Genomic DNA, 15,385 nt, shown 5'->3' on the forward strand with positions numbered 1-15,385 from the left:
TCAGGCAAAGTCATCCGGGTTACATTCGGTCATTTTGGGTGGCTTCCTTTTTTTTAGACTCAAACCGTCATTAGGTAAGACATCAAGATGTGACTGCTTTCATTAGTAGAACACCTACAAAGCTGTCACCTTAGTCCTCAGCCCAGAAGCATAGAAGTAGAGAGAAAGCTAAAAGCAGCCACATGTCGGACAGCAGCCACAAGAGCCACCAGAGACCGTTGACACAGAGATGGAGACAGCGGATCAAATGGGACTCTGTGGTGACGATGGCAGGGTGCTACTCGCGATCTTTAAGGTTGTCGGGGCCAGAGTGGAGTTTGGGGCAGAGAGTCTAACCTCTTTCGGTCGCAAAATAGGAAAGGCCTCATTATAACCGCAGACAAAGAGGTTAGAGATATTATAGAGATATGAGAACAAATCCGATTGTGATCGGAAAAGTTGAAAAGAACATCAGAGCAGATGGGACAACGATGTTCTAGGCCAAGCATAGTACTGCCCTCCATTGATAGCAGACTAGCAGAGAGCATCAATGGAGCAACAAGTCAGTACCGTCTCGTCACCAGATTGGCGTTGCAGAAGAAAATGTATTACCCTTTCAGTAAAGAATGTCCTTTGCAGCTTGGAAAATATAGAGTGCTATAAAATTTCATATACCGTTGCATGCAAAATCACAGTGTAGACAGAGATGGTTTATTATTCTGGGTGTATTCATTGATGATTGCAAGGTGAGGTTGGTTGGGGAATAGTGGCCATTACAAGCACAGAGACGGGACAGGACATATCACATTGCATCTCATTCAATATATTGCTTATGAGGATAAAAATCGGGCTCTAACAATGACAAATACACAGTCAAATGCAAACTATTATGACAGTACCAAAACGCTTGTGAGTCGGTTGAACCGACTGCTACAGTACGGCCATAGAATGAACCAACGGATCAAAAGACAATGGACTGATCATCTGATCGTCTTCGTACTCTAAGCTAATAACGTCAATTGGCCAGAACATAATTTCATATTGGTGGTAGTAAAATATATATTTTTAAACTTACACTTTTGTTTCATAGTCTTTCCAGGACTTATCAAATGGCTTTTTCAGGTCCTGTGAAGAAAAAAAAAGCAGAAAGAAATCGACGTCAGAACTTCTAATTCAGAAACAGAATGATTCAGTTTTTGTTGGCACTAGCATCACCCGTTAAAGAGGCTAGAAAGAGCTCAACATGGTCATAGCACACATTGTGATATTAAGCATACCACTGCACACACAGACAGCGTTACTATATCTAGAAGGCACTGAAGCTACGGTACACATCAATACTCCAGTCAGTTCATGTTTACGTGATGTTACAAGCTCAGGGAAAACCCCATCCCTGTCAATCTCCCTGCACTAGCCAAAAGGTCAACAAAGCACACTGCCAATACATGACTCAATCTTGTCATCCTTTTCCTCGTCGTTGCCGTAGACGACAATAACGTACAAAGTGCTACCGTTGAAAATGAAAAGAGCAGTGTTCAGAATAGTAACATGGTTTAAGTGGCCACACAGCTGAACAGATTCCCCATGGTAATAGAGTAGCGTTCCACAGCTGTTTGATCAAATGTTCAATTATGCAACGCTTTTCAGGCACCGCGCCAATGAATAAACAGTGATTAGGGACAAACAAAAACAGACATTAACTGGCAAAATTGCCCGTGTCATTTTTCCTCCAAACACCGCAGCGGCAACCATAATTGCTGCTTCCGTGGCCATTGAGAAAAGGCCGTGGTAAAACATGATGAGATCAATCTGATTGCCCTGTGAATCTGCTTGTTCTTTTCATGTTGATTTGCTGATTGCATCCCAATCAACAATTGTGGAGAGCACTGATTGTTACTGTAACAGTCGGTTTTTTTCAGACAAAAAAATGATTGCAGTGGCAACCGCAGGCATTTTTATAGCCATTAACTGGAATGAAACATTTGTTGGTATAAAATGTGACGCATCCTCTAACAAAAGCCAATCTTTCTAAAGCTTTGTTACAATTAATGTATTATGGCATTATTACAATAAATATGTTGCCATTTTGCTGTCATTATATTAAACAGATTGCCTGACAGCCCATTCTCTTACAGAGACGTTCCCTCTATTGACCCCTGGGCCCGTATCCACAAAACAACTCAGAGTAGGAGAGCTGATCTCAGGTCCCAACCTTTCAATATAAAATCTCATTCATATCTAAAAAGTCTAAACTGATCCTAGATCAGCACTCTTACTCAGACGCTTTGTGGATACCAGCCCAGACCTCTTCAAAACAAGTGTGGCAGTCATGGATCCATGGTCTGACGAAAGAGAAAGAAAGAGATAAAGAGACAAAAAGAGTGTGAGAGAAAGAGAAATAGAGGAAGCAAGATAAACATTTTTTAAAGGAGAACACTGGCTAAAAATACGAGCCGCGGAAGCGAGACGAGTTGCGCAGAGCGGCACATTGTCCAAGTGCAGCATTCCTCTCTCATTCACAGCGGCTCGATGGGAAGTGAAGTGAGGAGCTAGCTACTGTGAGAGTGGGGAACAACAGTAAGGAGTGAAGTGGGCCGCTAGTATCAGATGGTGAGTGTAGCTGGTGCATGAAGTCAGGCGCAGGAGAGCAGAATGAGTGAGCAACGTACTTTACTCAACAAGGCACAAGGTAAACAATTACACTTGACCAAAACGGTAAAGATAACGCACGGGTGAACACAGCACCTGACAAAAAGCCAGCCATCAAAATAAACCTAACTGAACATGAATAATCCCGCACAGCACCATGGGGGAAACCGAGGGTTTAAATACAGGAACATGTCATTGTGAAATGGAAAACCGGTGTGTGAAAACAAAGACAAAACCAAAGGAAAAAGAAAAGTGAAATCGGCGATGGCTAGAAGACCGGCAACGCCGCCCGCCGAGCACCGCCCGGACACGGAGAAGCATCGACTTCGGCAGAAGTAGTGACAGCTAGCTACCACACAACAACATGGAACATGGCAGGGCAACTTAGCTGTGTGGAATGCTGGAAGAGCACAGCCAGACAGGGCTCACCTCCCATCCACTCTACCAAATCAACATGCACCCCCTCTTTAATGAGTTTTGCCAGAATAGATATTTGGGAGACCGAGGCTTTAAAACAAAACATAACACTCTTCTGTAAAGTTCCTATCCTGCAGTAGCCTCTTTCTTGGTTGAGTTTCTTAGTTCAATACTTACCTCCGTTACCATTGTCCTTGTCTAATTGAAGACAGCGGACTGACCTTGAATGCTTCAATGTGAAGTGTACTTCCCTGTGCTCCTGAATGGGATGGGTCCACTGTTGAGGTGATACAGTAGTGGAAGATCCACATGCCTGTCCAGTGAGTTGGAACGGGACCTATTCAGACTGCTACGTGGACCGAGCCTTTTCACCAAGACCTCAAATATAAAACATGCAAGTTACAGCTTTCAACCTCTATTCCAACGTCGTCTTGAACCTGGTCTTGTTGCTGTCAAGGGCACCTGTTACAATTCCATTAATTATGATCAGCCTCTACTCCCTAATCTTTTCTTGGTGAGAAATAATGGTGAGATCACTCCTTTGGCAGAGCTTCTTGGCGCTAAAAGCCTCTGCCAACAATTCTGTGTGTGTATGGGTTTCATGACTCTATGGGGGGGGAGTCATGGTGTGTGTAAAAAAAAAAAAACAATAGATGCAAAGGATCAGAACGGCTAACGTTGGAAGGGATGACATCATCCCAGTGTCAGGTCTAATACGTAAATCCCCTTGGCTCTGGTGTTTTGTGGTCTCAGCACTTTCCGCCAGTCTGCTTATGTTCAGTGTTTGGAGTGGGAATGTGGTTAAGGAGGTGGACACTGGACAGAGCTTAAGGGCCCATGCAGCAACAATAACCCATATGAACCAACTATGAGGGCCTGAGCCAGCACTGAACCGCAGACAGACAGGGAGTGATTATGTTGTATCTTGGTTGGTTGTGCCCAATTCCGGATTGGACCACGAATATTTCATTAGTACACATTCAGTTAAATGCCAAAATAAAAGAAAACGCTTGAGTAAATGAGGGATACCAAATGCTTTTAGTGTATGTCGACAAATTCATGGATTCGGCTATTTCAGCCATAGCCGTTGCCTACAGGTGTATAAAATTGAGCACACCGCCATGCAATCTCCATAGACAAACATTTGTAGAATGGCCCGTACTGAAGAGCTCGACGACTTTCAACGTGGCACGTGCCACCTTTCCAACAAGTCAGTTCGTCACATTTCTGCCCTGCTAGAGCTGCCCCGGACAACTGTAAGTGATGTTATTGTGAAGTGGACATGTCTCAGAGCAACAACAGCTCAGCCGCGACGTGGTAGGCCACACAAGCTCACAGAAATGTGCTGAAGCGTGTAGCGCATAGAAATCGCCCGTCTTCGGTTGCAACACTCACTACAAGGTCCCAAACTGCCTCTGGAAGCGACGTCAGCACAGAAACTGTTCGCCGGGAGCTTCATGAAATGGGTTTCCATGTCCGAGAAGCCGCACACAAGCCTAAGATCACCATGTGCAATGCCAAGCATTGGCTGGAGTGGTGTAAAGCTCACCGCCGTTGGACACTGGAGCAGTGGAAAACATGTTGGAGGCTGTTCTTTTTTTATTTAACTAGGCAAGTGAGTTAAGAACAAATTCTTATTTTACAATGATGACACTGGGCCACTTGTGTGCCTCCCTATGGGACTCCCGATCACGGCCGGTTGTGATACAGCCCGGGATCAAACCAGGGTCTGTAGTGACACCTCTAGCACTGAGATAGAGTGCCTTAGACCACTGCGCCACTAATAGCAGCAAAGGGGGGACCAACTCCAGATTAATGCCCATGATTTTGGAGTGAGATGTTCAACGACTTTTGGCCATGTAGTGTATATTGAAAGTGTGTGCTTCCACACAGGTGTGGTTCATGAGTTAATTACTTGACATCCCATCATACTTAGGGTCATGTATAAAAGTGGCCAAGGCTACAGTAGCTAGAAGATCTCAGTGACTTTGAAAGAGCGGTCTCAAAGGAGCATAGGGGGTTTAAAGTGTGTGTCAGTCACCATATCTCAACCCAATTGAACACTTATGGAATATCTCATGAAAGAATGGTGTCGCATCCCTCCGATAGAGTTCCAGACACTTGTAGAATCTATGCCAAGGCCCATTGAAGTTCTGGCGGCTCATGGTGGCCCAACCCCCTATGAAGACACTATGTTGGGGTTTCCTTTATTTTGGCAGTTACCTGTACTTCACATACAGTGTACCTACCCCTTCTCAACTGAAGAAACTTATAAATCTTAATCATGGCTTACTTTAAGCTCTCTGGGGCTGTCTCTGCCTCAGTAGAAGCAGACGGGACCCAGGCTAATGTAACCAGACAGACCAGTAACGTTCCTACTTGTACATCCTTTATCAGACGCTGTCCGTGCGGAAGTACCAACAAAAAATGACAGGAAGTGAGAGGAAACCAAAAAACTACAGGGTCACTTTGTGCCATAACCGTACAACCCCAGAGAGCAGCATGTTAAACACCTCCATCTTTTCCCCAGTTGAGGTTAAACAGCAGGATGGCGAGATGAGTGGAGCGTAAAATGACCTGAAAGGAGCCGCAAAGTATGCAGGTAAGCGGCTACTTTTCTTGGGTCCACTACTCTCAATAGGCCATGAGTCGAACCACTTCAGCAGACTCCTCCACTGCATCACTGGCTGAAAATGTACTCTGCGGAGGGATTGTTTCAGTGAGGACAGAATATATCCCAACTACCGTGGAGCACAGACGCTCTCTTTGAGCATAAAACGGTTGCTTACTCGGACACTTTCACAGCCCAAGCCCTCAGGAGTCTATTGCCCTCCATCCCCCACAGCAGGAGAAATCAGTGCGGTCTCAGGTATTCCCTACCATTATATCACAGCTCTATCATAATAGTGCTACAGATGTTCATATTCCAACATAAGTCATAATCTTGAACCTATAAAGTTGAATCCCATTGTTAGTTCTGTTACAAATGGGAAGCCCACTGTGGCTAGCAAAAGTTAAACCAATGCTATTAGTTTAAATGTCAATGCCATAAATATGGATATCCCCTCGGTTTACAAATCACTTAAGGGGCTTGGGCTGTGGCACTTGAACGTGCAGAGTTTGATTAAAAAAAAGGACCTTCTTGATATCAGTAACCTTGTTCATATAAACCTGAATTACACAATTACCACTGAGACCGTTTGCCCTAGTAGGAAGCCCACTGTGGGTAGCTCTCCCTGTTCTATTGGCTCAAATGTAATTATCAGTTACATGTCGACCTCTGATCATTTTTTGTGCTTGCTTGAGAGGCCTTACAAGCAACCCCGAAATGGGCAATAAATAGCTTGCGTTAACATATTTAGCCTGAGAAACAAGGTTCATGAAGTTGTTAACTTGCTAACGTCGACAACATTCATATACTGGCCATCTCTGAAACTCAGATACAGCGCCTTGAAAAAGTATTCACAACAGTCAACTTTTTCCACATGTTACTGTGTTACAGCCTGAATTTAAAATGGCTTATAAACAATACCCCATACATGTCAAAGTGGAGCTATGTTGCAAGACAAATTAATTAAAAGGAACAGCTGAAATTTCTCGAGTCAACAAGAATTTAACCCCTTTGTTATGGCAAGCCTAAATAAGTTCAGGGGTAAAAAAAAATAAAAATAATAATGCAAAGGGACCCTATTGGTAGATTGATAAAAATAGTGTTTAATGGCTGTGATAGGAGAAAACTGTGGAAGGATCAACAACGTTGTAGTTACTCCACAATACTAACCTAAATGACAGTGTGAAAAGGAAATATTCAGTGTGAAAAAGAAATATTCCAAAACATGCGTCCTGTTTACAATAAGGCACTAAAGTAAAACTGCAAAGAATGTGGCAAAGAAATAAACTTAATGTCCTCAACACAAAGCGTTATGTTGTTTGGGGCAAATCCAACACAACACGAGTGCCACTCTTCATATTTTCAAGCATGCTGGTGGCTGCATCATGTTGATGGTATGCTTGTCATCGGCAAGGAATAGGGAGTTTTTTAGGATAAAAATAAATGGAATAGAGCTAATCACAGACAAAATCCTAGAGGAAAACCTGGTTTGTCTGATTTCCAACAGACATTCGGAGACAAAATTCCCCGTTCAGCAGGACAATAAACTAAAACACAAGGCTTACCAAGATAACATGCAACGTTCCTGAGAGGCCTAGTTACAGTTTTGACTTCAATCAGCTTGAAAAACTATGGCAAGACTTAAAAATGAGGGGATGGCTGCCGTTTTACGGGCTCCTAACCAATTGTTCTATTTTTACATATAAAAAAAACAACGTATTTTGTACATAATGTTGATACTACAGTCTCTTATGACCGAAAATAGCTTTTGGATATCAGAACAGCGATCACTCACCTCGAACTGGTGAGTCAGACGCAAAGGATATAATGTTGTTTCCAGACACGGCCCAAATCCCCGTCAATCGCATGAAGACAATAAGGAAATACAGGGAGCTGGAGATCAGGGTGCCTTGTGAGAATTTGTCAGCTACCATCCATTCTAAACTCAGCAAAAAAATAAACGTCCTCTCACTGTCAACTGCATTTATTTTCAGCAAACTAAACATATGTGAATATTTGTATGAACATAACAAGATTCAACAACTGAGACAATATCTGAACAAGTTCCACAGACATGTGACTAACAGAAATGGAATAATGTGTCCCTGAAAAAAAAGGGGGGGGGTTCAAAATCAAAAGTAACAGTCAGTGTCTGCTGTGGCCAGCAGCTGCATTAAGTACCGCAGTGCATCTCCTCCTCATGGACTGCACCAGATTTGCCAGTTCTTGCTGTGAGATGCTTCCCCACTCTTCCACCAAGGCACCTGCAAGTTCCCGGATATTTCTGGAGGGAATGGCCCTCACCCTCAGGTCCAACAGGTCCCAGACGTGCTCAATGGAATTGAGATCCGGGCTCTTAGCTGACCAATGGCAAAACACTGACATCCCTGCCTTGCAGGAAATCACGCACAGTACGAGCAGTATGGCTGGTGGCATTGACGGACCCTCCACCTCCAAATCAATCCCGCTCCAGAGTACAGGCCTCGGTGTAACTCATTCCTTCGACAATAAATGCAAATCCGACCAGCCCCCCTGGTGAGACAAAAATCACAACTCGTCAGTGAAGAGCACTTTTTGCCAGTCCTGTCTGGTCTAGTGACGGTGGGTTTGTGCCCATAGGTGACGTTGTTGCCAGTGATGTCTGGTGAGGACCTGCCTTTACAACAGGCTTACAAACCATCAGTCCAGCCTCTCTCAGCCTATTGCGGACAGTCTGAGCACTGATGGAGGTGTGATGTTCGGACGTGTTGCCATCCTGTACCTGTCCTGCAGGTATGATGTTCGATGTACCGATCCTGTGCAGGTGTTGTTACACGTGGTCTACCACTGCGAGGACGATCAGCTGTCCGTCCTGTCTCCCTGTAGCACTGTCTTAGGCGTCTCATAGTACGGACATTGCAATGAATTGCCCTGGCCACATCTGCAGTCCTCATGCGTCCTTGCAGCATGCCTAAGGCATGTTCACGCAGATGAGCAGGGACCCTGGGCATCTTTCTTTTGGTGTTTTTCAGAGGCAGTAGAAAGGCCACTTTAGTATCCTAAGTTTTCATAACTGTGACCTTAATTGCCTACCGTCTATAAGCTGTTAGTGTCTTAACGACCGTTCCACAGGTGCATGTCCATTCATTGTTTATGGTTCATTGAACAAGCATGGGAAACAGCGTTTAAACCCTTTACAATGAAGATCTGAAATTATTTGGATTTTTACGAATTATCTTTGAAAGACAGGGTCCTGAAAAGGGACATTTCTTATTTTGCTGAGTTTATTAGCCAACGTGCAATCACTGAAGAATAAACTGGATGAGCTCCGTTTAAGACTATCCTACGAAGGGGACATTAAAAACTATAATATCTTATGTTTCACCGAGTCGTGGCTGAACAATGACACGGTTGGCTGGGTTGTCTGTGCATCGGCAGAACAGAATAGCTATATCCGGTAAGACGAGGGGTGGGGGTGTGTGTCTATTTGGCAATAACAGCTGGTGCCCGATGTCTATTATTAAGGTAGCCTTGAGGTATTGCTCGCCTGAGGTAGATAAGCTGTAGACCACACTATCTACCAAGAGTTTATCTATATTTTCGTAGCCGTCTATTTACCACCACAAACCGACGATGGCACTAAGACTGCACTCACCGAGCTGTATAAGGCCATAAGTATAAAAATCTAACTTTCATGAAACCACACATGCAATACACCAAATTAGAGCTACACTTGTTGTGAATCCAGCCAACATGTCAGATTTCAAATAGGCTTTTCGGCGAAAGCAAACGATGCTATTATCTGAGGATAGCACCATAGTAAACAAAGAGAGAGAAGCATATTTCAACCCTGCAGGCGCGACACAAAATGCAGAAATAAAAATATAATTCATGCCTTACCTTTGACGAGCTTCTGTTGTTGGCACTCCAATATATCCCATAAACATCACAAATGGTCCTTTTGTTCGATTAATTCCGTCGATATATATCCAAAATATTCCATTTATTTGGTGCGTTTGATCCAGAAAAACACTGGTTCCAAATTGTGAAACGTGACTACAAAATATCTCAAAAGTTACCTGTAAACTTTGCCAAAACATTTCAAACTACTTTTGTAATACAACTTTAGGTATTTTTTTACGTAAATAATCGATAAACTTGAAGACGGGATGATCTGTATTCAATACAGGATTAAAACAAACTGTAGCTAGCTTTCTGGTCATGCGCCTCTAACAGTACACTTCAAGTTACCCTCGTTCTGGATGGCCGTACTTCTTCATTACACAAAGGAAAAATCCTCAACCAATTTCTAAAGACTGTTGACATCCAGTGGAAGCGGTAGGAACTGCAAGAAGGTCAATTAGAAATCTGGATTCCCAATGAAAACCCATTGAAAAGAGAGTGACCTCAAAAAAAAAATCTGAATGGTTTGTCCTCGGGGTTTTGCCTGCTAAATAAGTTCTGTTATACTCACAGACATGATTCAAACAGTTTTAGAAACTTCAGAGTGTTTTCTATCCAAATCCACTAATAATATGCATATCTTATCTTCTGGCGATGAGTAGCTGGCAGTTGAATTTGGGTATGCTTTTCATCCAAACATGAAAATGCTGCCCCCCTATCCTAGAGAAGTTAAGGGCTTGCAAGTAAGCATTTCACGGTAAGGTTGTATTCAGCACGTGACAAATCAAATCAAGTTTAAAATAAAAATGTGCAAATATTGTGCAACCCAGGTGTGCAAAGCTCTTACAGACTTACTCAGAAAGACTCACAGCTGTAATCGCTGCCAAAGGTGATTCTAACATGTATTGACACAGGGGTGTGAATACTTATGTAAATTTGATATTTCTGTATTTCATTTTCAATAAATGTGCAAACATTTCTAAAAACATGTTTTCACTTTGTCATTATGGGATATTATGTGTAGATGGGTGACAAAATATATATATTTTTTTAAATAGATTTTGTATTGAGGCTATAACAAAATGTGGAATAAGTCAAGGGACATGGATACTTTCTGAAGGCACTGTATATCCTTTGATGAGAAAATGGAAGCAATAAATGGTTATAACATCTACAGAAGTGACGGGAATGCCAATGGGGGATGTGTTGCTGTATTCAGAGTTAAATTCATATAAAGCTTAGACAGTATGAAGTATGGATACCGTTTCACCTGTCCCCCCCCCTAAAGCCCATTCTTGTGGGGAGTTGCTATAGACCAGGGTCTAGGACCCCCCCCTGGGTACACATTTTGGTTTTTGCCCTAGCACTACATAGCAGATAAACTCTACATACATTTACATATTACCTCAATTACGTGCCCCCCCCCCCCCCCCCCGCACATTGACTCTGTACCGGTACCCAATGAATATAGCCTCGCTATTGTTATTTTACTGCTGTGTTTAATTATTTGTTACTTTTTTTTTTTTTTTTTTTGACTTGACATTATTTCTTAAAACTTCTTAAAGCATTGTTGGTTAAGGGCTTGTAAGTAAGCATTTCACTGTAAAGGTCTACACCTGTTGTATTTGGCGCATGTGACAAATAAAATTGGATTTGATTCAAACAACCAAACTTGATGATGAGTTAGTTATTTGAGCTGTGTGGTGCCAGGGCAAAAACACAAAACGCAGGTGGGGGTGGTGGTGGAGGGGGGGGCCCCTAGGACTGAGTTTTGGAATTCCTGCTATAGACCACCGAGTGCTAACAGTCAGTATCTGGATAATATGTGTGAAATGCTTGATTGTTGATTGTTGATATTTTCTGGGTGACCTAAACATTTTCATCAAGCTGTCCACTCAAGAAGAAGTTTCAAACTGTAACCAGTGCCTGCAACCTGGTTCGGGTCCTCAGTCAACCTACCAGGGCATTTACAAACAGCACAGGAACTAAAATCATCCACGTGTTTTGATTATATCTTTACTAACGCTATAGAAATCTTCTCTTAAGCAGTATCCACACCCATTGGATGTAGCAATCATAATATAGTAGCCATATGTAGGAAAACCAAAGTTCTAAAGGCTGGGTCAGAAATATTGTACAAGAGATCATACAAAAGGTTTTCTAGTGATGCCTAGGACAAGGGCAGTAGGAAAGCCTGGCAAAGGCTACAAACCATCACAGTCTATAAACCAAAGAGATGGGTATGACTGTCGAAAATGACCTTGCTTTTGCAAATAATTTCAACAGTTTCTATTGTAGTTTTAACATGTGTGATATTTTACATTGCAGCAGAAAGTGGCCTTGGACAAAATAAACAGCATACCAGCTGTTGATATACATATTTCTATGAATGACGTCAAGCAATACTTTCAACGTGTCAATCCACGAAAATCATATGGTCCAGATGGCGTCAGCAGCGAGGCACTTCAGGCATGCGCAGACCAGCTTACATTACCATTCCAGAAGCTGTTCCAGCGGTCACTGAACAGTGGGATAATTCCAGACTTACAGAAGAAGTGGCTGATTGTCCCAATACCTAAAAGCAACAGCCTAAAGAAACTAACAAATTTACACCCTGTAGCCCCGACATCTGTACCTATGAAATATTTAGAAAAAAAATAAAAAACAAGTTCTCTCTGGTCTCTCATCCCAATTAGACTCAAACCAATTCGCATACCGTGACTCCGTGGGTGTTGATGCGTTACTGGTCATGCTGAACAATATCTACGAACATTTAGAAAAGGCAAATAGCCTAGTGAAAATTGTATTCATTGACTGGAGGATAAACTGGTGAATTTAGGTGTCAACTCTACTGATCAAGTGGATTAATAGTTTCCTTGTGAACCGTACTCAACAAGTGAAGTTTAACTCCGCCATCTCTACATCTAGAACGGTGAATACGGGAGCCCCTCAAGGTTGCGTACTTTCCCTAATACTGTACACAAACAATTGTCAAGCCTGATGCAGACCACAAGATTTTGAAATATGCGGATGCCACCGCTGTTGTGGGATTCCTCCACCCAGAACAAGCCTCAAGGTTTTGAAAGAGAAAAGGCTCAATTTGTCCAGCGGTGTGCAGATAACTTTCTTGAAATAAAACGTTAAGAAAACAAAAGTGATGGAACTTGATTTGAGAAGGAACAAAACTCCACTACCACCTACGAAGATCAACGGGGAACCAGTCGATGGAGTGCCTGGGAATCGAAATAGACAAACTGAAATTCAATGACTGTGCCTTTGCAAAGATAAAGAAATTGCAACAGAGATTTTTTTTTTTTTTTACGCAAACAACTATTTCAATGTCGACCGCCACATCTTACAAAAGTTTTCTAAATCTGTCCTGCCGAGTGTAATGTCCTTTGGTCTAAAATGCCTGTTTGGAAACATGCGAGTGCAAGACCAAGTCAAGCTATAGAGCTTGATTAAGACGGCGGGAAGTATAATTGGTATAGATCACGAATCAGCCACAAACCTGTACACAAAACTCATCCTCCTAAAAATTGAAAGCATTTTACAGGACAGTACTCATCACCTTCACTCAAAATTCAGTCACAGCAGCAGCCGGACAAGAGGGAAGAGACTTCTTCAAAAGAAAATGAAAACAGATAGATATGGGGACTCTTTTATTCCAAAAGCCACTTTCACTTTAAATGTGTAGCTATAGCACTTTGAATGAATTAGTGTTGTTTCTGTGTTTTCGTGTACTGTCTTTTTAAGCACATGATTTCCCCCCTGGTGGGTTAATAAAGTGGCCACTTTGAATCAGAATCCTATGTTGAAGATGTAAAAATGTACTGGTCTGTTGTGTGTAATGAGGAGCGACTAGATCCATAGGGCGGCGCACAATTGGCCCAGCATCATCTGGGTTAGGGTTTGGCCGGGGTAGGCCGTCATTGTAAATAATAATTTGTTCATAACTAACTTTCCTATGTAAAATATAAGTTAAATAAAAAAAAGACATTGTTTCTTCCAGTTATTGATAAGCATGCGCCTACTAAGAAACGGACTGTTGAGTTTCTTAATAGGTGCAACACCTTCCTCCTGTTCACCACAGGTACCTCCCCTGGGGGAGGAGAGGAATAATGATGGAGAAAGCAAGAGGGAAAAGGTCCTGTGGCAGTGTAAGTGAGAGAAAGTGAACGGTACGTACTGCAAGCTGGGGATGGAAAGTCTTTGTCTCTCTTTTTAACAGTCTCGCACGCGTTCTCTCTGTCTCTCCCCTCACCCCCCCCCCCCCCCAGTGGTAATGGAGAGACTGTGTGAATCAGAGCAGAAAGCACCATGACTTGCACCCCATTAGCCCCATGTCAGGAGTGTAATGAGAGTCACCAGAGGGGTAATGAGCAAATCTGCATCACTGCTTCTCCCGCTCTGTCAGTACTCACAGTTCAAAGGCCTACTTGCTTCCCTCTGTCAGTCCAGATAGGCCCTGTACTAGGGCTGTCCCCAACTGAAAAAAATGTTGGTCGACCGAAAGTCTGTTATTTCGAACCAATCGGTCGTGTAACGGCAGTCGTAATCCTCTTCCTCGGACGAGGAGAGGCGAGAAGGATCGGAGCAATACGCAGAGTGGTTAGTTTCCATAGTGATTTAATAATTAACAAAAACAATATGCGATACAAATTAACTACCGTGACAGTCCTGTGTGGCGAAACACTGACACAAGAACAAACACCCACAAACACACACGTGAGACCCCGGCTGCCTAAGTATGATTCTCAATCAGGGACAACAATTGACAGCTGCCTCTGATTGAGAATCATACCAGGCCGAACACAAAACCCCAACATAGAAAATCACACAGACAGCCCACCCCCACTCACGCCCTGACCAACTAAATAAATACAAGAAAAAGGAAAAACAGGTCAGGAACGTGACAGGTCGCCATTTTTCAATGTGTATTTTTTCATAAACACACCAAAATCAACTATATGCATTGAGCTTGGCTGATGCTTTAAGCTTACAGTTTTATGAAATAAGACAAATGCCTTAAGAGGGCGCCAGAGGTCTAGATAACCAGAAAAAAAAAAACTCAAACTGAACCAACTACTCTCCTCTCGCCCCTGCTGGCTTTCGCAGATTCTGCCGTTACTCTCCTGAAGTAGCCGGTAAAAGGCTACACGAGGAGTCGCAACCTTTGATGTGGAATGCTAATTTAGCTTACCATTCCTACCGAACTGTGTGCCAGTTACTGTTTTCATATGCACATTTTTCATGAAACTGTTTCATTTCATTTATAATGTCTTCATATCTCCAAATCATTGTCAAGTGTTTCATCAAAATTCTATCCAAATCTAAATGACACAAACCTAAAAAGTAACTTCTATTGCCATGGAAACACAGCATACATAAAACCAACGAAAAAAACATTGCAGCCTGCAGGTAGAAAATATCCTGATAAATAGAAATATTCTATAAATCATATTGGCTACACATGACCTGTCTGCAACAAACTTTAAACATTGTATCAACTATTAACTTGGGTCAGGACTGAAGCTAGCACTAAGGAACTTTCAACACTGTATAAAATATTCTGGGCCCTCAAGAGTTTCCTGTGCGAGTGAGCTTGAGACAGACACAGCTGTATAATATTTGCACAATGGATAAGAGGCAGTGCTTGACCTGGGCAGGAACTCACAGGAGCTGAGTACCGGCACCTCAAATGTTCTACTGCTTGAGCTCCTGTTCCTCTTATAGAATATTAGCTCAAAAGTATTGTGGCACTCCTGCACCTATATATAAAAAGTACCAGCACCCAAAATGATTACCGGAACCTATTTCAGTCCAAGTCAAGCACTGATAAGAAGT

General features: G+C 42.6%; 1 protein-coding gene across 4 annotated transcripts in view; it reads right to left on the bottom strand.

The window, feature by feature from the left end:
• asap2a (ArfGAP with SH3 domain, ankyrin repeat and PH domain 2a) overlaps positions 1-15,385 on the bottom strand; it is a 96,272-nt gene that overhangs the window by 34,094 nt on the left and 46,793 nt on the right. For 2 of the 4 annotated variants that reach the window (XM_055864287.1, XM_055864286.1), the window contains exons 5-6: positions 1,055-1,104; positions 592-618 (exon numbers count right to left, since the gene is read on the bottom strand). In XM_055864287.1, the coding sequence (XP_055720262.1) occupies positions 592-618; positions 1,055-1,104 (77 nt within the window). The remainder of the gene's footprint in view (positions 1-591; positions 619-1,054; positions 1,105-15,385) is intronic. The other 2 variants (XM_055864289.1, XM_055864288.1) reach the window with 1 other exon arrangement.

Source organism: Salvelinus fontinalis, chromosome 16, assembly GCF_029448725.1.
Source record: "Salvelinus fontinalis isolate EN_2023a chromosome 16, ASM2944872v1, whole genome shotgun sequence".
NCBI lineage: Eukaryota > Metazoa > Chordata > Actinopteri > Salmoniformes > Salmonidae > Salvelinus > Salvelinus fontinalis.